Source organism: Mesoplodon densirostris, chromosome 10, assembly GCF_025265405.1.
Source record: "Mesoplodon densirostris isolate mMesDen1 chromosome 10, mMesDen1 primary haplotype, whole genome shotgun sequence".
NCBI classification, from domain to species: domain Eukaryota; kingdom Metazoa; phylum Chordata; class Mammalia; order Artiodactyla; family Ziphiidae; genus Mesoplodon; species Mesoplodon densirostris.
Window position 1 is genome coordinate 103,046,142 of NC_082670.1, and position 21,873 is coordinate 103,068,014.

The 21,873-nt window shown below is 42.5% G+C and overlaps 1 protein-coding gene across 3 annotated transcripts; it reads right to left on the bottom strand.

Annotated features, from left to right (window-relative positions):
- Positions 1 to 418: 418 nt before the first annotated feature.
- EMC3 (ER membrane protein complex subunit 3) lies at positions 419 to 21,862 on the bottom strand. 3 transcript variants are annotated; one of them, XM_060109083.1, is made up of 8 exons: positions 21,523 to 21,862; positions 16,050 to 16,107; positions 15,624 to 15,717; positions 13,505 to 13,609; positions 12,704 to 12,785; positions 10,462 to 10,541; positions 9,599 to 9,681; positions 419 to 650 (listed from the first exon to the last, which is right to left on the bottom strand). In XM_060109083.1, exons 1-8 carry the CDS (start codon positions 21,675 to 21,677, stop codon positions 573 to 575), a joined length of 735 nt encoding a protein of 244 aa, XP_059965066.1. In that variant the 5' UTR covers positions 21,678 to 21,862; the 3' UTR covers positions 419 to 572. The 3 variants fall into 3 exon arrangements, with proteins under 3 accessions (XP_059965066.1, XP_059965065.1, XP_059965068.1); XM_060109082.1 differs by lacking the exon at positions 419 to 650 and adding an exon at positions 5,811 to 6,041 and having other exon boundaries at positions 21,523 to 21,861; XM_060109085.1 differs by lacking the exon at positions 419 to 650 and adding an exon at positions 7,646 to 8,029.
- Between the last annotated feature and the right edge of the window lie 11 nt (positions 21,863 to 21,873).

The window sequence follows — 21,873 nt, forward strand, 5'->3', positions numbered from 1 at the left end:
GGTCAGCAGGAGGGGTGGAAGGGCAGGGGGTTAAAGCACAGGAGAGGCTCAGGGACATGCTGGCAGACCCCTGACACCCCTCTGCACCCAGCAGTCGCAGATGTCTCCTTGATGTCCTCCTTCTGCAGCCTGGATAGTCTACAAGAGCCTCTCGTAGCCACGACCATGAGAGATCTTGATGTCAGTTGCCAAGGGCTTATGATCCCCCTGTCCTGCTTAACAGTGATGTAATTCACATGACGTAAAATCCACCTATTTAAGGTGTACTATTCAGTGGGCTTTATTATATTCACAGAGTTGTGCAGCTGTCATTACAATTTTATTTTTTATTTATTTCATTTTAAAATTAATTAATTAATTTATTTATTTATTTTTGGCTGTGTTGGATCTGCGTTGCTGTGCGTGGGTTTTCTCTAGTTGTGGCGAGCGGGGGCTACTCTTTGTTGTGGGGCGAGGGCCTCTCATTGCAGTGGCTTCTCTTTGCTGCAGAGCACAGGCTCTAGGTGCGTGGGCTTCATTAGTTGTGGCACGCAGGCTCAGCAGTTGTGGGTCACAGGCTCTAGAGTGCAGGCTCAGTAGTTGTGCTGCACGGGCTTAGTTGCTCCACGGCATGTGGGATCTTCCCAGACCAGGGCTTCAAGCCGTGTCCCCTGCATTGGCAGGCAGATTCTTAACCATTGCGCCACCAGGGAAGTCCCTATCGCCACAATTTTAGAACATTTTCTTCTTTATTATATTTTTTATTATTGAAGTATAATTGACTTACAATGTTGTTAGTTTCAGGTGTACAGCACAGTGATTCAGATATATATATATGTGTATATATACACACACACATATATATACACATATATTCTTTTTCAGATTCTTTTCCCTAACAGGTTATTATAAAATATTGAGTATAGTTCCCTGTTCTATACAGTAGTTCCTTGTCAGTTATCTGTTTTGTATATAGTAGTGTGTATATGTTAATCCCAAACTCCTAATTTATCCCCCACCCCTTTCCCCTTTGGTAACCATAAGTTTATTTTCTATGTCTGTAGGTCTATTTCTATTTTGTGAATAAGTTCATTTGTACCTTTTAAAAAATTTATTTATTCATTTTATTTATTTATGGCCATGCCATGCAGCATGCGGGATCTTAGTTTCCTGACCAGGGATAGAACCCATGTGCCCTCCATTGGGAGCATGGAATCTTAACCACTGGACCGCCAGGGAAGTCCCTGTACCTTTTTTTTTTTTTTTAGATTCCACATATAAGTGATAGCATATATTTGTCTTTCTCTTATCTGGCTTACTTTACTTAGTACTGTATGATAATCTCTAGGTCCATCCATGTTGCTGCAAATGGCATTATTTCATTCTTTTTTCATGGCTGAGTAATATTCCATTGTATATATATAACACATCTTTTTTATCCATTCATCTGTCAATGGACATTTAGGTTGCTTCCATGTCTTGGCTATTGTAAATAGTGCTGCAGTGAACATTGGGGTACATGTATTTTTTGTGAATTATAGTTTTTTCTGGGTATATACCCAGGAGTGGGATTGCAGGATCATATGGTGACTCTATTTTTAGTTTTTTAAGGAACCTCCGTACTGTTCTCCATAGTGGTTATACCAATTTACATTCCCACCAGAACATTTTCATTACCCCCAAAAGAAACCCGTACCCATTAGCAATCACTCCCCATTTTCCTCCTTGCAAGCCCTGGCAACCACTAATCTATCTTTTGACCCTATGGATTTGCCCATTCTGGACATTTCATAAAAAATAGGATCGTATATGTGATCTTTTGTGATTGTCTTCTTCATTTAGTTCCACACTTCATCGCATCATAGGTTGTATCAGAACTTCATTCTATTACTGAATAATATTCCATTGTATGGATATACCATATTTTATATACCTATTCATCAGTTGATGGACATCTGGGTTGTTTCCACTTTTTGGCTATTGTGAATAATGCTGCTGTGAGCGATGGTGTACAAGTTTTTGTGTGGACATATGTTCTCATTTCTCTTGGGATATCTATCTAGGAGTGGATCATATGGAAACTTTGTTTAAGCTTTTGAGGAACTGCCAGACTGTTTTCCAAAGTGGCTGCCGATCTCCTTTTGGCAGATGGGGAGATGGAGGCCCAGAGAGGGGAAGTGTCTTATGCAAAGCCACACACTGAATCAAAGCAAGAAAGGAGGAGCTAATCATCTACATGGGCTCAACTCCACCCCACTATGACCTCACTACCGTCTCACTCTCCACTTCTACCCCATCCATTCCTTTCCCTGCCCAGTAGCAAATCCTTTCCCATCAGTCCCTCCCAAAGGCTCCTGAAGCCACATCAAGATCAAGTTCGTGTCTGAGTGGTGACTTACAGGCTGCCATCTGGTCTTGCCTTTGCTTCATCACGTCTTTTTTTTTTTAATGCAGCTTTATTGAGATATAATTCAAATGCCTTACTATTCATTTAAAGTAACCCGGCGCTCATTACATCTTTTTATTCTCTACACTTCAGGGTCACCCAAGTCTTGTTTCGGTTTCGTGAAAACACCACCACCTCAGCTCTTGGGACCTTGCATACACTGTTCCGTCTGCCTGGGATAATCTTCCCTTATATCTTCCCCTGGCTCTGTATCTAATTCCTTGTAATCCTTCACATCTTGAGATGATACTTTGCTGGGAAGCCTTCCCTGGCCTCGCAGGTTGGATGACTTGCAGGACATCCCCACAGCCTCCCTTGGATTATCCCTGTCACGACATGTGACAGTTTTCTGAGCTCTTAAGGTCTGGAGTGTGGCTTGCTCGTGTGCATGGTTTTGGGCAGATGGTCAATGAATGTCTTGTTTAGCGAACAGGAAGATGTGAAAATATCTAGCATGGCATGGGGCATGTTGCAGAAATCCAGTAAATATTTGCAGACTTCATGGCCTACTAGTATAGGGCAGTACCTCCTTTGGGAAACATTCCAGGTAATTAAAGGGTAAAACATGATTGTTTTTTCTTTCCTGGTACCCATGCCACCTTCTTCTGGCAGCAACACCCCTATTTTCCTTTAGGGTATCATCCTTATCCCATTTTCATTCCTTATAGTTTAGGTAGGGCTAAGCATTTCCTGGAATGTGTACATGACCCAAATCAAGTAGCCTGACTTTTATTGGAATTTTAAGGGGTGCTTTTCACTGGGGTTACTAAGCTGGTGTCTCCATGAGAAGACAAACTACCTGATAGTAGAAAAAGGCAGACCTGAGAAAGCAACCATGTCTTGGTGATATCAGTGAGGCCCTGGCTACAGTGAAGACACTGACCATTGAACATTTTAGTTACTGAACCAACTTACATTCCTTTAGAAAAAACTGCTTAAGCCAGATTGAGTTCTGTTTCCATCACTTGCAACTGCAGTATTCCTCACACAGTTAGTAATCCCCCGTGTCTCACACATACACCCATGCCCATTGCACTCCTTACAGACCAAACAGAGGAACCACACTGAGTTTTGCCTCTAAGTGCAGGTTTACCTACTGTCCTCAAATCTAAGTCATCATTATTTTTCTGAGCTGTGTTGTGCAACTGTCAATGTTTAGCCTTCCACGCAAGGTGCCTTCCATACCGCGATCAGTAAGTGGACATTTCAGGTTGTCCTGAATGGTTTCAGGTGCTAAGTCCAGGTTGGTGGAAAAGGTAGAATGTTCATCTAGCAGTCTGACCCGAATTAAACTCCAAGAAGCACACATGATGAGGACTGTTCCCTGAACGTGTGAGCTGGTTCTGGGAAGAGCCTGCTAAAACAAACTTGGCTTTTTCCTTTGACTTGCTGGTGCCAAGGAAATGTGCATTTACCACTGTGATGGGTCAGAAAAGTCTCACACATTTTACCCACCTAACTTTGCTACAGGGAAAAGGACAAACTGTGTGTGGATCAAGAGGCAGACTGAAATGCTCTGAGGATGCCTTGTAGGAAAGAGGGTGACATCACTCAGTCACCAGTTATTGTTTCCATTCCTGCCCTACCTGGACCTTTGGTATATACCATACAACTCCCCACTTTGTCAGGGAGCAGTGAATTGTAGACATTTTAATCTGAAGGCCTTTGCTGGTTCTGTTCCCTCTGCTTGGGAGGCCCTTCTACACTGCAGAACTCTTTCAAGGCCCAGGTCAAAGGTTAGCTCTCCTAGGAACCCTTGCTCCTTTAATATTTTATTTTAGCAGCTCTTTTAAATATTAGCATTTCTTACCTTGGGTCAGTGGGTCACTATGAAGAGACTTTGGAAGGTCTATTAATGCTCCTGGGGTTACCCGAGAGGTCTGTGTGTCTGTGCCCATGTGTGTCACTCAGGAGGGGAGGGTCAGAACTTCCATCAGATTCTCAAAGAGGTCCTGTGACCCAGTGAGATTAAGAACCACCAATTTCTTATGTGTCTCTCTTCTGAGTTCCTGAGGGCAAGAGTTACATCTTTTTCCATCTTAGACTCTCCAGCACTGGTCCATGATAGACACTCATAACTGCTGGCAGAAGGCTGTTAGTGACCCACAGAGGCAACACTTTTACAGGCAAAGAAAACAGGATGGTTTAATTTGTAGAGTTGAGTTGTTTTTTTGTTTTTTGTTTTTGTTTTTTTAAATTTATTTATTTATTTATTTTGCGGTACGCAGGCCTCTCACTGTTGTGGCCTCTCCCGTTGTGGAGCACAGGCTCCGGATGCGCAGGCTCAGCAGCCATGGCTCACGGGCCAAGCCGCTCTGAGGAATGTGGGATCTTCCCGGACCGGGGCACGAACCCGTGTCTCCTGCAGGGGAGTCGGCAGGCGGACTCTCAACCACTGCGCCACCAGGGAAGCCCGAGTTGTTTGTTTTTGATTATAGCGTTCAGCATGTAAATTACATTTACCTCTTGGTACAGAAATGGTCCTCTGCCACTTCCATGGGACAGTTAATCCAGGCAGAATTATTCCTGGGCAACCCTTACCTATGTGTCTGCCAGCAACCACCCTCTCTTCTTTTTTTTTTTTAATTCAAGAATTTTTTTTTCTTCTCTCCCTTCTTACAACCATATGTAAGCTCTCTCTCATCCAGAATAACTTGGATATGGGGTCTTTCGTTCAACAGAGTAGCCATATACAGTACAGCGCCACTGATCTGTCAACGGATTTGATATATTCTGAACTCCAGATCAAGACCCTGCATTACTTAACCGTTGAAGTCTTTGAGGATCCCAAAGGCACTTGAGAGAATCTGGCAGTGTCCCAGGGTCACCGATTTTCACTGGACAGTATTAAGACAGAGAGAAGGTTTCCCAAGTCTGTCCTGGCCCTGGGTATTCACTCTGCGAAGAGTTTGTTTGGATAAGGTTTTAACATATTGGCTCTTCATGTCATTCTGCAGGCGCAAAATGAACAACACAGAGAGTTTCATTTTGCTCATCCATTGGTCCTAAATTTTCAGTAATGAAAATGTATTATTTGCGTAAGGAAAGTTATAAAAATACTAACAAAAAATTAAAGGTAAAACGCGGGGTGTTTGGATCCCAAGAAAACGGGAGTTTACTATGGTTTAGAAGTCAGAGTGGCTGTACATAATAATTAGGTTTAATTGACAACACTTCTTCTGAAATTCCTGAATTTTTGCTAAGTTTTATATATTATTACTAGCTTGAGTTTCCCCCCTCTCTTACTTAGGAAGATTTTAAATATTTCAAAACTAGTTGTTTCTGGGCAAGTCACACAGCACACACTCCTCAAGTTTCTTCTGGTTTCAAACGTAAAGGGGAACCCAGCTCAGACAAGAACAATCCTTGCTGCACACCCGCCAGCTCACGCATCCCCCTTTTTATTCCGAGAGGCTCCAGCTCAAACAAAAGTTACAAGGTTAAGCGCTACTCCGAGTTCCTGGCACAGCTGACCCCCGCTTGGTCTTCAAAAAATAGAGGTCTGTAATTCCTCTTTGAACATGCCTTCGAAGTGGAGGCCTTTGGCCATGAGCTCCTCTTCGACATCGTCTAGTGCCCACTGGTGATCCGTCAGCTCCAAAGCTTCCCACTCTGTCTGCAGAGGAAGAGAACGCGGGGGCAGGGAGAGAAGGGCTGTTATAAGAGCAGCGCTGACTTGCTTGGGCCAGGAGCTGGGCTCAGCTACGTACATGTGAAGCTCACTCAGTCCTATGAGGTAGGTGCTGCTCTCCCCTTACCCACCCCCCGCCCCCAAGTTACAGACAAGGAGACTAGGCTAAGAAAGAAAGAATTTGATCCGAGTCATTGGAGCTGGCAACTAATTACATTTCTCAACTATTCTATTAATGTTGACTACTTTCGCCTTTAGTAGGTTTTTAAAAAATGTTGTGTGAAACTTAATGTGCAATACGAGTGTCAGCTCATGGGTGTGGGTTTTTAAATATATAATTTAGGCCGTAAAATTCACCCCTTTAATGTGTGCAATTTAGTGGGTTTTAGTATGTTCACAAAGATGTGCAACCATCACCACTACCTAATTCCAGAACACTTTCGTCACTGCAAAAACAACTCCATATCAAACAGCAAACACTCCCCACTATCCCCTCCCCCAACCCCCGGCAACTGCTACTTTACTTTCTGTATCTTTTTTTTTTTTTTTTTTTGGCTTTGTTGGGGCTTCGTTGCTGCGCGGGCTTTCTGTAGTTGCAGTGAGCGGGGGCTACTCTTCCTTGCGGTGTGTGGGCTTCTCATTGCAGTGGCTTCTCTTGCTGCGGAGCGCGGGCTCTAGGCATGCGGGCTTCAGTAGTTGTGGCTTGAGGGCTCTAGAGCACAGGCTCAGTAGTTGTGGCTCATGGGCTTGGTTGCTCCGCAGCATGTGGGATCTTCCCGGACCAGGGATCAAACCCTTGTCCCCTGCATTGGCAGGCGGATTCTTAACCACTGCACCACCCGGGAAGTCCCTGAACATTCTTGTACTAAGTTTTTGTGTGAATATGTGTTTTCAATTCTCCTGGGTACTTAGCTAAGAGTAGAACTGCTGGGTCATATATGGTAACTGTGTTTAACTCTTTGAGGAAAGGCTAAAAACTGTGCTCAGAAGTGGCTGCACAATCACCAGCAGGTATGAGGGTTCCAGTTTCTTTGCATCTTTGTCAACACTCATTATCCATCTTTGTATCTCATTGTGGTTTTGATTTGCATTTCCCCGATGACTAATGATGTTGGGCATCTTTTCATGAGCTTAGCTTATTGGGTATTTGTGTATCTTCTTTTGTAGAAATGTTTATTCATGTCTTTTGCCCATTTTTACTCGATCATCTTTTTATTGTTGAGTTCTAAGAGTTCTTTATTCTGAATATGGACCCTTATCAGTTATATGATTTGCAGACATTTTCTCTGATTCTCTGGGTTGTCTTTTCACTTTCTTAATAGTGTCTTTAGAAGCACAGTCTTCATTTTGACAAAGTTCCACTTATCTATTTTTCCTTTTGCTGCTAATACTTTTGATGTCATATCTAAGAAATCATTGCCTAATCCAAGGTCACAAACATTTACACCTATGTTTTCTTTTAAGAGCTTTATAATTTTAGTTCTTTAAGTCTTTGACCCATTTAAAAACTTTTATTCAAAAAAAATTTTTTTTATTGTGCTAAAATATATATACAATACAAAATTTGCCACTTTTAGGCACTGTTAAGTATACAATTTAGTGGCATTTATTAGGTTCACAATGCTGTGCAACCATCACCACTATCTATTTCCAAATTTTTCATCCCCTGAAACAGAAACTCTGTACCCAGTAAGCAATAAGAATCTTTTCTCCCCCACTGAATCGTCTTGGCACCTTGGTCAAAAATCATTTGATCTAAATGTATGGATTTACTTCTGAACTCTCAGTTCTATTCTGTTGATCTGGATGTCTGTCCATATGCCAGTCCCACACAGTCTTGATTACTGTAGCTCAGAAGTAGGTTTTCAGATCAGGAAGTGTGAGTCTTCCAACTTTGTTATTATTCAACATTGTTTTGCCTGTTCTGGGGCCCTTTCAACTCCATATGAACTTCTGGATCAGCCTGCCAATTTCTGCAAGAAAGGTTGGTGGAATTTTGATAGGGATTATGTTGAATCTGTAGATCAACAGGTCTAGGGCTATTGCCATCCTGATAATATTAAGTCAAGATAATATGTACATGGATATATTTCCATTTATTTAGGTCTTCTTTAGTTTCTTTCAGCAGTATTTTACAATTATCAGTGTACAAGTCTTGCATGTTTTAAATTTCTTATTTTATTCTTTTTGATACTATTGTAAGTGGAATTGGGTTTTAAAATTTTTTTTTAACTGAAGTACAGTTGATTTACAATGTTGTACCAATCTCTGCTATACAGAAAAGTGAATCAGTTATACGCATATAGACATTATTTTTTTACATTCTTTTCCATTATGGTTTGGAATTGTTTTCTTAATTTCAATTTTTCAGGTTCTTTATTACCAGTGTGTAGAACAACGACTGCTTTCTGAATATTGATCTTGTTTCCTAAAACCTTGCTGAACTTATTACGTGTAATAGTTTTTTTGTGGATTCCTTACGATATTCTATATACGAGACCATGTTATTTGCAAACAAAGATAGTTTTACTTCTTCCTTTCTAATCTAGATGCCTTTTATTTCTTTTTCTTGCCTAACTGTCCAGGCTAGAACATCTAGTACAATGTTGAGTAGAAGTGGTGAGAGTGGACATCCTTGTCTTGTTCCTAACCCTAGGGGAAAAGCTTTCAGTATGAGTATGGATGTTAGTTGTGGGTCTTTCATAGATATCTTGCATCAGGATGAGCAAATTCCCCTCTATTTCTAGTTTTTATCATGAAAAATTAGTGAGAGTTTACTGTACAAAAATTATATTGGATTTTACAAATTCCAGAATCACTTCATGAAAGGCTGTAAGTAATTTAGACTTTTTTTTTTTTGGCTGTGCCGTGTGGCTTGTGGGATGTTAGTTCCTTGGCCAGGGACTGAGCCCAGGCCCTCAGCAGTCAGAGAGCGGAGTCCTAATCACTGGACCGCCAGGGAATTCCCAATTTCGATTTTATTGAATGAAATTTATATCACAGTCCAAAAAAGTTCAAAATATTCCAAATGTTTACCTGGTACCTCTGATTGGGCTGTTTTTATAACTTCATTTACAGTGTGGATTAAACTGGGTGAGCATTTAAAAACCAGTAAAAGTACCAAGAATCTCTAATTTACTTAACAGATGATTCTGTCTCTGGAATAAGAGACATGTAAACAGAAATACATTTTTGCTAAATTTAAAGGATGGAACCATACATACTACACTCACTTCAGGAAATTCATCTTTAAAAGTAACTCTAGGGCTTCCCTGGTGGCGCAGTGGTTGAGAGTCCGCCTGCCGATGCAGGGGACACGGGTTCGTGCCCCGATCCCGGAAGATCCCACATGCCGCGGAGCGGCTGGGCCAGCGAGCCATGGCCGCGGAGCCTGTGTGTCCGGAGCCTGTGCTCCGCAACGGGAGAGGCCACAGCAGTGAGAGGCCCGCGTACAGCAAAAAAAAAAAAAAAAAAAAAAAAAAAAGTAACTCTAGTAACACCTTTCCGAGCTTCAGTGAAGCTCGGAGGAGAAGTGAGTGTACCTTAAAAGCTTTGTTGGTGTCTGCAGGCATGGCCATGGCTGCTCCAGTCATCTGTTCCTGCATCATCCGTGATTGGTCAGCAGCTGCAGCGTAAGACACATCCGCGTTAAGTGCCAGGGCGCAGAAAGCACCCAGGACCCTCGGAGAAGGATGGTCCTTACACAGCACTTACAGATGCTTGGTAGTGGGTTAGAGAACCATATGACAGTTCACTGGCCCTGTCACGCACTATGTGAAAGCACTTTACCTCTTCTGAAAAATGGACATGATAATAGCAGGAGAAGGAAGATAACTAAAGGAAGTGCTAAACTTTACTTCAAATTTAAATAACACTAACAACAGCCATCAGTTACTGAGCAATTCCCACATGCCAGGTACTTCACTAAGGACTTTATGTGTCTACCTCATTTACTCCTAACAACAAACCCAGAAGTCAATTATTAAGGTCCCTATTTTACAGATAGGCAAACAGAGGACTGGAGTGGTTAAGTAACTTGCCCAAGGTCCCAGCTATTAAGTAAGAGAGCCAGGATTGATACCAGCAGGAACTCTAGTCAATGAGTAAACTGATCAAACCCGGCCTTCTTTCAGCTTCAGGTTTACAGGCTTGTATTGCTGGTGCTGGATCCCTCACAGGACGGCATCAGACTCTGGGCAACTAAATACTGTCCCCATGATTACCAAGGAGAATTCAGATCTTCAGTCTGACCCTGGGGTTTTTAAGACTCAGAATACTTCAGAAACTTATGAATACGTTTAAGGAATGAAGCACTGTATTTGGCTGTGTTCACAAACAGCATAGCCTACATGATCATTCTGGCCCTGGCATGAATGACTCATCTATTGAAGTATTTGCTTCTTACCATTATCTTGGCCCAAAATCAGAGAGTAAATGCTCCGAAGCCCAAAGACATTGAGGAAATACCAGGATGCAGAACTCACCCTAGGAAGCAAAAGTGAAACAATGTAGGTAAGTTATTTCAGAATTAACCTAGTTCACGCACTTTTCTACCACCCAGAGTTGTTCAGAGTATGTAAAGGAATCCCCTGGGGCAGGCTGTAGTCATCCAAAGCACAACCTAAGAAGAAACACAAGTCATGAAGGCCATGTTACAAATAGTTATAGCTCTCTGCAGGCGAACAGCTGAGCACTGGATTTGGACAGACTTTGGAGTCAAATCTCAATTCCTCCACTCACTTCACAGAGTTGCATGAGGATAAAATAAGGTAATATATGGAGGCAAACGGCTCCTTCCGGCTATGTGATAAATTCTTTGGCATTCAGTATCAGGAACTGAACTCACAACTGGTGTGCTTCATTTTATCAGGGAATGCAAGCTTTGTTTAATTTAATTTTTCCTTCATACATAATGGGTTTTCAAACCATTTATTATTTGTAATCATAAAAACAACACACACTTGTTATATATAATAAATACAAACAATACTGAAGTACATAAAATATAAATAGAAAGAGGCCTCCTGTCCTGAATTCCATTCTCTAGAAGGAATCACAAGCGTTGGTGGGCTTCATACTGAAGACTGTAGCAACTGGGGAAGCCATTCCAAGTTTTGAACTATTATCATCAAAGCTCTCCTAAGTTTAGGTTTCCCACCTTACCCCAATAAAGTTAATATGCTCGCATATAATAAAAACTAAAGACTATAAGAAATGATACAGAGATGGAAAGAACCCACACTTCATTCCAATACTTGGGTCACACCTATCTGTACATAATGTTGCAGCTTGGTAAGCTAGTTTATATCCGGTTCTAGGCTCCTTTGTCCACACAAGTATGTCAGATGCTGAGAAAAGATAAAAAAGCTTTTCTCCAGCCCATGAAGTTTTTGCTTAGCTCGCATGAGACAGGAAGGTCAAGGTTTAATAGGGTCATGCTACTCATATTAAGTACAGCTTTTCTCCTCTGGGGGAAGGGCGCATAGCCAAGACTCTCCCAGCACCGGGTCGATCGTGTCCCTCCCAAACCACCAGAGACTGCCCTGCTCCAACTGGGGAGTGAATCAAGATCAGCACTGGTTACCCCTGTTGCCCATTCTCCTCCTCCTCCTACTGTTTGGCTTCCTTTAGATGCTAGTCTTTGGGAAGCCATAGACAAAATCATCCGGAGAGACCACAGGAAGAGGCACTACTGCATTCCAGAGGCTGTAGCAGTGTTCTAAGAGCTCTTCAGATTTTGGGTTTTATTACTCTGGCTATAAAAAACAGAATGGTAAGACACGAGTGTTGGATTTGGACAGGTTTGTGGTCAAATCTCAATGTCGCCAATTACTTCATAGGGTTTCCATATACCATAAAATAATATATGGAAAATCCTTAGAACAGTGACTGGTACCAATGTAAAGGATTAATGTTGTTATTAGCAGTAATGTATTTTGGAAAAAAGAATACCAACATCCACTTCCAAAAGCTCCAGGGTATGTATTGCTAAAAAGTCTGCCTTGGCCAGAGTTCCTGGCTTTATCTTTTAAATTTCTTGGGGTGGACACATCTGCTCTTGGACTCCTAAGCCCCAAGATGCTAGGGAAAAAGAGGCTGATACAGGGCTTCCCTGGTGGCGCAGTGGTTAAGAATCTGCCTGCCAATGCAGGGGACACGGGTTTGAGCCCTGGTCCAGGAAGATCCCACATGCCGCGGAGCAACGGAGCCCATGTACCACAACTACTGAGCCTGTGCTCTAGAGCCCGCAAGCCACAGCTACTGAGCCCGTATGCCACAACTACGGAAGCCCGCGCGCCTAGAGCCCGTGCTCCGCAACAAGAGAAGCCATCGCAATGAGAAGGCCGCGCACTGCGACGAAGAGTAGCCCCCCGCTCGCCACAACTAGAGAAAGCCCGTGTGCAGCAACGAAGACTCAACGCAGCCAAAAATAAAATTAATTAATTTAAGAGGCTGATACATTCTCTCCTTTTGCAAGACTCATGTAAAAGTTGCCATAATCCACCTGTGGCATTGAGTGGCGTTTCAATGAGAAAAACTCCAAAAACCTATTCCAGTGAAGCAGGCAAACTGGAAATCCTGTTCTTTAAGAGATCCCTGTTTTAGATTTTGGTTGGTGTTTTTATTAAATAGAAGAAAGCCCTTACCAGGAGGCGTCTAATGTGAGTAGTTCAATTCCTTGCTGTAGCATAGGCTTAAAACGGAGGGTCAGTGGAAACGGGACCTTGGCTGCAGAGAAGAAAGAAAAAATTCAGAATCACTCCCAGCTTCATTTGTAGAACAGTTTAAGTGTGATGCACATATTATTTCCCTGAGGAGGTGGGAAATCTGGACCATACAGTGTTTAGAAAACGATTTCCACAAGGAGATGTGTGTCACCTTCTGAAGAATCAACAGTCAAATGTCACTCTGCTCTAGTTCCTTGAATAACACCAGCTTCTCTAGTGCTTAAGAAGCAGGGGCTCAAACTGAGCTGTATCCCAAAATCTGGAAAAGAAACTTGCACTGATCTGTTAAGCCCAAAGTGGAATACATACACACAAAGAACTACGTTACTGAGAAACCTAGTTCATTTAAATCAAAGCAGCTTACAAACAAATTGACCAACAACTCACCCCAACACCTAGAAAATGAAGTCAAGACAGAAATAGGCTTCCCTTTCCCTACTCACTAGAATACAAAACTAGTTTCGGATATAAACTAGCACACCACTTGTTTGAGTCCCTATTAGTAAAAAAGCAACCACATCATGAATTTATGATCAATCTGGGATAAGAGCCATAAAATCAGAGCATATTAAATTTTTTTGTTCAAAGACTTATCAGTTTCCACTGGAGAACACAGGACCCGTGATAGCAGTGTCTCAGCAGCCCTTGGACTTCTGAACAGGGTCATGGGAAAGGATCACAGATGAAGTAAACCTGAAGTCTTCTGGGTCTGTAACTTACTTGTGACAAAGCCTGAAAACGTCATGTTGATCCATCCACCAATAAGAATCATAGGGAGGACATTTGTGACATTGCCCTTCATCATGTCTGTGAGCATAGTGGGATCTAAGACAAAAACACAAGAAACCAATACCTGTTACCACTGTTTGCAGGGACTTACTCCTATTTTCTGTAAGTTTTTAGTTTATTTGATAATTAAAGTAATACAAGCTCATTGTAAAAAATTCAAATGACATAGAAACACAGGATGCAGACAGTTCCTCTGAGCCTACTCTCTGAACATTTTTAACTGTTTGTTTTATCTCCTTCCATCTTTATATATCTATAAAAACATATATATGCAATTATACGTGAATATACACACAATAGTTTCTCTCTCTCTCTCTCTCTCTCTCTCTCTATATATATATATATATACACATATAAAGGGATACTATGCTTACTATTCTACTTTTTTTGTTTGTTTTGTTTTTTGACTGTGTTGGGTCTTCGTTGCTGCATGTGGGCTTTCTCTAGTTGCGGCGAGCGGGGGCTACTCTTTGTTGTGGTGCATGGGCTTCTCATTGCAGTGGCTTCTCTAGTTGCGGAGCATGGGCTCTAGGTGCGCGGGCTTCAGTAGTTGTGGCACATGGGCTCAGTAGTAGTGGCTCGCGGGCTCTAGAGTGCAGGCTCAGTAGTTGTGGCGCACGGGCTTAGTTGCTCCATGGCATGTGGGATCTTCCCAGACCGGGGCTCGAACCCGTGTCCCCTGCATTGGCAGGCGGATTCTTAACCAATGTGCCACCAAGGAAGTCCCTATTCTGCTTCTTAATTTTAAAAAGTTAACATATTGTGAATGGTGTTTCCACATTGGTATAATATCTCTCATTATTTTTTTTTTTTTGCAGTATGCGGGCCTCTCACTGTTGCGGCCTCTCCCGTTGCGGAGCACAGGCTCCGGATGCGCAGGCCCAGCGGCCATGGCTCACGGGCCCAGCCGCTCTGCGGCATATGGGATCCTCCCAGACCGGGGCACGAACCCGTATCCCCTGCATCGGCAGGCGGACTCTTAACCACTGCGCCACCAGGGAGGCCCCTCTCTCATTATTTTTAATGTCTGCATGGGAGTCCACTGTGTGGTCACTCATCACTTCTGGGTAGGCCTATAGATTGTTTTTTTGTTTGGTTTTTTGGCCAATAAACAGTGTTACCAACAACTTCCTTGTACATAAATCTGCATGTTTATGTAAGTGTTTCTGTAAGAGAGACTCTTAGAAGAATTTCTAGGCCAAGGGATTTGACCACTTAAAACTGACTTTCAACAACAGTGAGAGGGCCTAACTTCCCATGACCTTGACAGTAGCAGTTTTGGTCAAGCTTTTCAATCTTTGCCAGTTTAATGGGCTAAAAATGACATCTTGTTTTAATTTGCATTCCACTGATTTTAGTGATGTCAAGTATCTTTTCATATACTTATTGGTCTTTTTTTTCTTGTAGGTTTTCTAAAAGACTTATTAAAATCAATCCCAGTATCTTCTGTCTAGGTTTAAAATAACTGGTTATCTCACTTAAAGAAATAGGTACTGAAATGAGTGGATAGGCAACACTGAATAATAAGTTATTTTGTTTTACTTTAAAGATGCTGTATTTTTCACATGACTGGGACCAGAGAAAGTAAGAAATCTGTTAGAGGAAAAACTGTAGGACGGGCCAAGCGATCATGTCTGACAAAGAAATGGATGGTCTAGGGAAGCAGTCAGGCAGAATCTGGAGGTCATGTGTCAGCAGTAGGATCCAGGCACTGGATGGGACCTGGGACTGGAATGCTTTCCAGCTGTGCTCCTCAGAGCCCCGGGTCCTGAGGAACAGCAAAGGGGAGAGACCCAGGGACAATGGCTCTAGTCCCCACCCCCTCAGCTGAGAGCTCTTTTTTTATCCACTTTATACAATGGGGCTCCCTGAAGATTTATTGGATAAAGAGAACGCCACTTCTGTAGATCCCTGTATCCGATGATCCCTAAGGTCCCTTAGATTACTGTCTTGTAAAATTTAAATTTCAAATAAAACGACATCCTCTCTGCCCATCCCCCCAATAATGTTAAAAGTCTTCCTTAAAGATGAGAGAAGGGAATAAACATACCAGTCATAGGAGAAGGAGGAACAACCTTCCTTTTAGTTTTTTTGAAAAATCCATCCTCTGGGTTGTTGAAGTAATATTTTCGTGTCAGGAAAGACTAGTAGAAAAAAGAACTTTTTAAGTCTTAAAACTGTGACATACACATTGTCAAATTATTCCCCCAAGGTTTAGTCAGAAGGCCCTTGGAATATGCTGTTACACTCAGAGCTGGCAGCCTACTTGGCAGCCGACCTGACACTTTAGCTGAGTCACATTTAAAAACAATTTCCCAAGAAGGGCAACGTCACAATGACAGCAAACACCACCAGGACACAGCTTAATTACTGACTTGCCCACCTTCAGCTTTCCCCGAAGAATCCCCTTATAAAACATTCAGATATCTACTGCCCTCAACAGTGAATCGTGGAGCTTTTACTCATTTATGAGTACCTGTTTGGGAATGTATTTTCCATTTTCCCTGAGGACTCTGCTTCGAATTAGGACTTGACTGAAAAATACAACCAAGACAATGAGATTTTTAAAAGCGAAACACTAGAAGAAAATGAGAGAATAAAGTAGAACACCTATTTAAACACAAGACAGGGCCTATTTGGCAATAGCTCTGTGCAGAAACTTTTCAAAATACAGTGTCCTAAAAACCAGTAGAACATATTTAACCCAACAATGAGCTTTCCAAAAGAGCATTTTTCAGAAGTGACTGTTCCTGAACAAAGATTTCTGAGGAAGGCACATTTGGGACATTACGCTCAGCTTTTTCTTACTTTATAATGAGCTAAGAAGGAACTTTCCCTGAGTGAAAAGAGTAGCAGTTGGATGCTACTCAGAAGACCTGGGGCCAGGAGGAGGGAGGAAGGGTGAGGATAAACGAAGGAAGTTTTTAAACCCGATAGAGAAGTGAGTACAAGACTTGACAGGGTTGTTACCTGACAGACAACAAATAGAAATTGTATTCAGGATTCAGGCTGTTAGTAAGCTTTCAATAAATACTTATTGAATTAATAAATGAAATTATCTGATACTTTAACATAATCGATCATTACAGATAACAAAGTGTAATGCCACAAGTAGGCAGCGCTAAGATACAAACATCACACAGAAGAGATAAAAATGCTAATTTTTTCTAGATTTTCAAAGGTTGTTTTAATGAGGGGAATAAAAAACTCCTTAAGTTAATGGAAATCCTTCTTGAAAAGTGAAAAAAACTGTATACAGAAATGAACACAAGAAAACTGTTCTTGGTTTTCCGTCTACTCCTCAATGTAGACCACCTCTCTAAGCAGTCAGCCGGTACGCTTAGGGTCCCGTTGTCACCTTATGCATATTCTAGCTTCTCCATGTGCTGGGATTGCTCTAGTGCCCCCTCCCTCACCAATTCTACCTCATCATGCCCCAACACCCTTTTCAAATCCCACCTTCTCCATAGAACTCTTTCTTTTTTTTTTTTTTTTTTGTGGTACGCGGGCCTCCCACTGCTGTGGCCTCTCCCGTCGCAGAGCACAGGCTCCGGACGCGCAGGCTCAGCGGCCGTGGCTCACGGGCCCAGCCGCTCCGCGGCATGTGGGATCTTCCCGGACCGGGGCACAAACCTGTGTCCCCTACATCGGCAGGCGGACTTTCAACCACTGTGCCACCAGGGAAGCCCTAGAACTCTTTTTTTAATTGAAGTATAGTTGATTTACAATATTGCATTAGTTTCAGGTATACAGCATAGTGATTCCGTTTTTTTTTGCACATTATTTTCCATTATAGGTTATTACAAGATATTAGATATAATTCCCTGTGTTATACAGTAAATCCTTGTTGCTTATCTATTTTAGGTATAGTAGTTTGTATCTGTTAATCCCATACTCATAATTTGTTCCTCCTCGCCTCCTGGTGCCCTTCGGTAACCATAAGTTTGTTTTCTATGTCTGTGAGTCTGTTTCTGTTTTCTATATAGATTCATTTGTATTATATTTTAGATTTCACATATAAGTGACATAGTGTTTCTCTTCGTCTGGTTTATCTCACTAAGCATAATATTCTCTAGGTCTATCCATGTTGCTGCAAATGGCAACATTTCATTCCTTTTTATGGCTGAGTAATATTCCATGGAACTCTTCTTGAGGCCCAGTGGCCTCATGGAATTCTCTCTGGTCCTCCTCTTGACCTCATTATACTGTACAGCTGACTGCTCTACACACAAGCCTACAGAGGTGACAGGTGATATGTTTCATTCCCTGGGAGCTAGTCTAAAGCTATTCACGGACTTCCCTGGTGGTGCAGTGGTTAAGAATCCACCTGCCAATGAAGGGGATACGGGTTCAAGCCCTGGTCCGGGAAGATCCCACATGCCGTGGAGCAACTAAGCCCGTGCGACGCAACTACTGAGCCTGTGCTCTAGAGGCCATGAGCCACAACTACTGAGCCCACGCGTCACAACTACTGAAGCCCGTGCACCTAGAGCCCATGCTTCGCAAGGAGAAGCCATCGCAATGAGAAGCCCACGCGCTGCAATGAAGAGTAGCCCCCACTCGCCACAACTAGAGAAAGTCCACGCACAGCAATGAAGACCTAATGCAGCCAAAAATAAATTTAAAAAATAAATAAAGACATCTTTTTTAAAAAATAAATAAAGTTATTCACAATGTGGCCTATGTACCAACACCGGTCTGTGACGAGGTAAGAAAAGTCACTGAGAGTGAGGGTTTAGAAACCTTTATAGTAAATTGACATTGTCACAACATCCAAATATGTGATCAAAAAATTTTACAAAAGCACCAGTCTGAGATAAATTGGAAATGGAAAAACCAAAAAAATTGGTCCTTTACCACTGACAGTTTAAGCAGCACTGGGTCTCCAATAATGGGTAAGAATTTAAGCTCTGATGTTGGACACATGGGTTGAAGTCTTTGCTCTGCCACTTGTTATTATGTGATCTTGGGTGAGTCATTTAAATTCCCTACGCCTCCATTCATATTGTGTATAATAACAGATTTATTCTCACTGAAGAAATACTTCTTGAGCTCCTGAGTGCCATGTTAGGTGACATGAACAACAGCGATCAAAAAGCAAGTATCTCCAGAAAATTAAAGTTTAGTGGGGGAGAAAAACATTAATCAAATAACCACGGGAATAAATGTGAAATTCATCTGTTATGTCCTAGGAAGGACAGATGAATGGGGGATGTGACTGAGTCTAGTAAGTCGAGGTCTTGGAGAAAGCTTCGCTGAGGCAGTAAGAGGACGCTGAAATCTTAAGGATGAGTAAAGATTACCTTGGCCACGTGCTGGAGGGAACAGCTGTGAGGGAGGAGTAAGCACTATGTCTCTGAGGACCTGAGAAAAGGCCATATGGCTGGAAGAAAGAGGACTACAGAAATGTGGTGAGACAAGGCTTGAGAGGTTGGCAAAAGCCAGACTATGCAAGGCCATGTGAGTCCCAATGCTTTTTTAAAAGATTGTGGTGGGGCCTCCCTGGTGGCGCAGTGGTTAAGAGTCCGCCTGCCGATGCAGGGGATACGGGTTCGTGCCCCGGTCTGGGAGGATCCCATATGCCGCGGAGCGGCTGGGCCCGTGAGCCATGGCCGCTGGGCCTGCGCATCCGGAGCCTGTGCTCCGCAACGGGAGAGGCCACAACAGTGAGAGGCCCACATACCGCAAAAAGAAAAAAAAAAAAAAAAAGATTGTGGTGAAAAACATGTAACAAAATTTACCATCTTAACTACATTTAAGCGCACAGTTCAGTAGTGTTAAGTGTATTCACATAGTTGTGAAATAGATCTCCAGAACTTTTTCATCCTGCAAACCTGAAACTCTTCCCATTGCACAGTAACTCCCCCATTCCCCCTCTCCCAGCTTCTGGTAACCACCATTCTATCAGTATTTTCTGTGAATTTGACTACTTTAGATACTTCACATAAGTGGAATCATACAGATACTGTCTTTTTGGGTCTGGTTTCTTTTACTTAGCTTAATGTCCTTAAGGTTTATCTATGTTGTACCATGTGACATGATTCCTTTCTTTTTAAGCGTTCCACTGTATTTTAGTCTTTATCTTAAAAGCAAAAGCCGGCGGAAAGGAAACCCCTGCTGGTGGGAATGTAAACTGGTACAACCTTTATGGAAAATAGTTAGGAGGTTCCACAAAAAATTAAAAATAGAATAGAATCACATTAAAAAAAATATATATATTTGCATCCCCATGTTCATTGCAGTATGAATCACAATAGCCCAGATATAGAAACAACCTTGAAAGGATAAAGACAACATGATACATATGTAGACACACACACACACTGGAATATTATTCAGCCACGAAAAAGAAGGAAACCCGTCATTTGCAACAACATGGATGAACCATGAACACATTATACTAAATGAAATGAGCCAGACACAAAGGGACAAATACTGTATGATTCCACTTATATGAAGTACCTAGAGATGGAAAGTAGAACGGTGGGCCCCAGGGGCTGAGGGAGAAGGAAATGAGTCATTATTTAATAGGCTCAGAGTTTCTGTTAGGGATGAGGAAAATATTCTGGAAGTGGACGGCGGTGACAGTTGCACAACAATGTGAATGTACTTAATGCCACTGAATTGTATACTTAAAAACAGTGGAAATGGAAAATTTTATGTTATGTTTTTTTTTTTTTCCCGGTACGCGGGCCTCTCACTGCTGTGGCCTCTCCCTTTGCGGAGCACAGGCTCCGGACACGCAGGCCCAGCGGTCATGGCTCACGGGCCCAGCCGCCCCGTGGCACATGGGATCATCCCAGACCGGGGCACGAACCCATGTCCCCTGCATCGGCAGGCAGACCCCCAACCACTGCGCCACCAGGGAAGCCCTGTTATGTGTGTTTTACCACATTTTTTTTTTTAAAGAGCAAAAAGGAAATACTGAAGGACTTTAAGCTGAATTCTTCCCATATATTATGTCATTTAAAGTGATTACCACTGTACTGGCATATCCTAAGCACTAAGTTAATGGTATTTCCTATTTTCCTTGTGCATGGTTTATCACTTGGACTGAAACTCCCTGAGAGTAGGACCTTGACCTTGTCATATTTTGTACCCCAGAGCATATAGCACAATGCAGGGCACATGGTTGGTCATCAAGAAAACCTTGTTCACTATAGATAATTCAGGACTTCCACAGGCTGCACAGAAATTCGGCTAGGTCTCTATACTGCTGAGCAATTTTGCAGAAGTGGGGTTGAGAATGGTGACCTTGAGGCATTTAAACCCTGAAGCAAGGCAAACTTAAATTATCCTATACATTCTAAACACTCAGTTTCTCTAAGGTCTGCACATTCTACAAGAAATTTTTAATTTTGCATTTTCATTTCCATTAATATCTAAAAATAAGTCCTTGTACTGGTTATAAAGGTAAAGTTTCTGTTTTGCAGTGGTAATTTGCAACTGAAAAACATTTTCTTAAAATAAAACTCTAGTTTTTGTTTTTTTTCCTTTCCGAAGAGTCAGTGTATTCTTCAATCTTGAGAACCACTTTTTACATACATTCTATTCCCAAATATGGTCTAATATTTTTTTATTTGTGTATTTTTCAGTTTTGGTTTAACACATTTTAGAAAAATTTTAGTAACTTTTGGGGCAGTAAAACTTAATTTATGAAACCAAATGTCCCATTTTGTGATCATTCAGGCTCATGGAAACTTATACTGTATCTAGAGAAATGTTTTACAGACATCATATAAAATTTAATCCCCACGCCTGCTCTATGAGGCATGTCCTGGTATCATCGTCCTTTTGCAGATGAAGAAAGTGAAACAGAGGGGTAACTCAGCCAAGGGCAGTCAGGTAGCGGGGGCGCGATGTGAACCCGGGGAAACTGACATAACCCCTGCACTTTCTTGCCCAAGGTCACGAGAGAGCGAGATCGCCGGAGAGGGGAGGGAGCTGACCTGTCGGAGACTTGTTCCTGGGTGAGCTTCTTGTCGCTCTGCAGGAGGATGGACACGTAGTGGCGAATCATGCCCACGAAGAAGGTGATGATAACGATAGGCAGGACCACCCAGAGGCGGATGTTGGAGTCGAGCAGCAGCTCCGGCCCTGCCATCTTCACAGAGAGCCGGCTCCCGGCCAGCTGTAGCCGGGTCGATCTTCACCGGGGCGCAGGTGTGCTCGTCGAGTTCGCCTCCGGGCCGTCTCACGCCCCTCAGCCAGGCGAGCCCGGAGCCCCACCTCAGCCTCTGCCCTTGCGCCCTGCCCCCCGCCGGGCCGCGCGGCCGCTGGCTTCCGGCGCGGAAGTTTGA

Excerpts from the sequence above, each read along its gene's own strand:
- EMC3 (XM_060109082.1), bottom strand. The coding sequence starts at position 21,677 with ATGGCAGGGCCGGAGCTGCTGCTCGACTCCAACATCCGCCTCTGGGTG. Across the intron at positions 15,718-16,049 it reads GAAAATACATTCCCAAACAG|TCTTTCCTGACACGAAAATA; the intron begins GTACTCATAAAT and ends TTTTTCTACTAG. Across the intron at positions 9,682-10,461 it reads GATTTTGGGCCAAGATAATG|CTGCTGACCAATCACGGATG; the intron begins GTAAGAAGCAAA and ends CTTACGCTGCAG.